The 3,103-nt window shown below is 50.5% G+C and overlaps 1 protein-coding gene across 1 annotated transcript in view; it reads right to left on the bottom strand.

The window, feature by feature from the left end:
• The window catches only part of ZGRF1 (zinc finger, GRF-type containing 1), a 50,914-nt gene that overhangs the window by 19,765 nt on the left and 28,046 nt on the right, over positions 1-3,103 (bottom strand). Inside the window, exons 14-16 of the mRNA XM_015571518.1 lie at positions 2,426-2,564; positions 1,306-1,490; positions 6-121 (exon numbers count right to left, since the gene is read on the bottom strand). Coding sequence (XP_015427004.1) covers positions 6-121; positions 1,306-1,490; positions 2,426-2,564 — 440 coding nt within the window. The remainder of the gene's footprint in view (positions 1-5; positions 122-1,305; positions 1,491-2,425; positions 2,565-3,103) is intronic.

The following is a 3,103-nucleotide window of genomic DNA, read 5'->3' as shown; positions in this document are numbered from 1 at the left end:
TCAACACCAGGGCGGGCGGGGAGTCCGCCTGTGCAACGTGTCCTGGGGCCACCTCCTCAAGCCACTTAAAAAAGTCACACCTGTCCGCCCTGGGCGCGTCACAGGTGTAGAAGAGACGGCCCTGCGGAGATAATGCAATTCAGCGAGGAAAAGTGTTTCTACTTTATACTGGTTTTTTAAAAGGAAAGTCCTTTTTTTAAAATTCATTGATTTGAGAGAGAGAGGAAGGGGAGTGAGGGGGGGGGAGAGAGAGAGAGAGAGAGAGAGGAAGCGAGCGAGGGGGGAGAGGAAGGTCAGTTTGTCTTCCACCCACTGGCTGCTTCCTGTGTGTGCCCTGACCGGGTGGGACTTGGCAAAGTGGGCGGTGCTCTAACCAGGGAGCTCGGCCAGGGCTTGTATGCTGTGAGCTGAGACTTTCACAAAGGTTGCGTGGCATCAATGCACTCCAATAAGTTTGTCATTATACAACGCAATCCTTTCATTGATTTAAATAATAAATTAAAATTTAAAACCAGCTAGTTTTCCACTTGTTTTTCCGTATCAAAAAGTTACATGTTACATTATTCTGAGAATGTAAGCTTACTTGGAAAATAAAATGCACTGTTTTTCTGATTTAAAGTGATCACTGCCGACAGCCAGCATGCGAGCTGCCCGAGCAGCTGCGGGTGTGGGAGCATCGGGCGCACGTCTCACAGCCTTTCCCGCTCACTGACCTGCACGTGCGCACACGATACACGCGTGTAGATTGCTCTGCTCTTTAAAGTAAAACTCAGACCTAACCCTTATACCAACAACATAGACTAGTATGACAACTATGTCATCAGATAATATACAACACTTTACCTCATGGTTCTAATATGGTTTATGGACCTGGTTTGACAACTATATTTAAACCAAGTTTACGTGCTCAGCATGCAGACAACGGAGGGAACCTGTGTTGCTGTGCAAGCCTGGTCTCACGAGAACGCACCACCCACCGACACACAGACATCGCACGACATCTCCCATCACCGTGCGCATTTAGCAAAATGAACAAGTTGGGGGCGTTCTGTCCCCCTGCCCCGTGGCAGCCGAGTCCCTTCCTCCCGACCTCCAGGCTCTCCCTGGGGCCGGCCACGGTGTAACCTTCCTTCCATCCTCTCCACCCACCACTCAGCTCTCAGTTCCCAAGCGTTTGTTAGTGACGAAAGCTCAGGTAGAGGCTCCTGGTCAGACTGACACTCTGCTGAGCCTGAGAGAGCAACAGGGGCTGCACCTTTAAGGAGACAACGTTCGTGGACAACGGGAGGGAAGGGGGAGCGAGACCTTGTTGGGCCCCTCCTTCTTCACCATGACGAGCTTCGCGGGCCGCTGGTGGCGGCAGGACGGCACCCTGCTTCCCGCGGCGCTCCCTCCCGCTCCGAGGGACGATGTGTAAAAGGACACGTCGACTGCGGAGAGCGCTTTGCGCAGCCTCTGAGCCAGCCCGCACAACAGTATGTTCAGATGCTCTACAGAGAGAAGGTGGGATTAGTCACAGTAACCGCATGCGCGTCACTTGTGCATCACGTGTGCTGCTTGTTGAACTGGAGAAGAGCCTGTGAACAGAGTGAACTGTAACCTAACACTAGCTTCAAAGGCAAGGCTTGCCCGTGGACAGCAGAACGAGCCGTCCAATCAGGCATCATGCTTAAAATTTCCTCCTAACAAAACCACTTGTAACACTTCGAGTTTAAAAGAAAATAAAAAACTATAACTTGAGAAAGAGAACACTGTCATTTCCCATCTCTAAAACAATGTGGCTCTGATATTAAGCTACTGTCAAACTCTGGAGTAAACATGGGCGATAACACACTCCAAGGGGAGAGCTCACCTTGAAAGCTCACACCGCATGACCCTGCACTGCTCACAGCCACACAGCTCATAGCCACACGGCTCACACCGCATGACCCTGCACCGCTCACAGCCACACGGCTCGCAGCCACACGGCTCATAGCCACACGGCTCACACCGCATGACACTGCATCGCTCACAGCCACACGGCTCATAGCCACATGGCTCACACCGCATGACACTGCATCGCTCACAGCCACACGGCTCACACCGTATGATACTGCATCGCTCACAGCCACACGACTCACACCGCATGGTACTGCATCGCTCACAGCCACACCACTCACAGCCACACGGCTCACACTGCATGATACTGCAGCTCACAGCGACACCACTCACAGCCACACGGCTCACACTGCATGATACTGCATCGCTCACAGCCACACGGCTCACACCGCATGATACTGCATCGCTCACAGCCACACGGCTCACACCGCATGATACTGCATCGCTCACAGCCACACGGCTCATAGCCACACGGCTCACACCGTACGACACTGCATCGCTTGCAGCCACACAACCAGCACAGGAAACAGCAAGGCAGCAGCCGTACCTACGAGACAGGAGGTGAAGACCTGCTTGTAGTGAGCGGGAGACTGGAAGACAGCGGGCACACGTGTCTGCCTTCGGGGAAGAGGAGCAGATGTTACCTCCCGCCCACTGGGGAAGCATAGCTCAGAGACGCTTATCTCCTGAAATGGAATAACTCAGGTTAATATAACAACTAAAAAATGCTAATTACCAATGAATAAATTATTTCCTATAGATATGTTCAAGAAAAGAAGCAATTTTTAAAAATTTTCCAGAAACCTTGAAAATAACTTCCTAAGTTTAAATGAGAAACCAGTGTGGGAGAATGGCCACGCGAGCACTGTTAATAAATAGGACTAACTTTTCTTGTTGGCCACTTTGCGAGAAAAAAGTTAGAGGATGCGAATGGATCACTATGTATCTCCATCTTTGCTACAATTGTAATAAGAACTGCTGCCTGCCTGGTGTGGCTCAGGGGTTGAGCTTCCACCCATGAACCAGGAGGTCATGGTTTGGTTCCTGGACAGGCAGCTGACAGATGTCTGTCTATCATCATTTATGTGTCTATCTCCCTCTCCCTCTCTCCTCCATTGATAAAGATATCTTAAAAAAAAAAAAAAAAGAATTGCTCACATTCAGTGTGTGAGATGTACCTTTACCTCAATGATCTGATCAGCAAACGGAGCTGAGTGAAATAAAG

This window comes from Myotis davidii, unplaced genomic scaffold (assembly GCF_000327345.1).
Source record: "Myotis davidii unplaced genomic scaffold, ASM32734v1 scaffold989, whole genome shotgun sequence".
In the NCBI taxonomy this organism is placed as follows: Eukaryota; Metazoa; Chordata; class Mammalia; order Chiroptera; family Vespertilionidae; genus Myotis; species Myotis davidii.
This window is presented reverse-complemented; position numbering and strand designations above follow the sequence as displayed.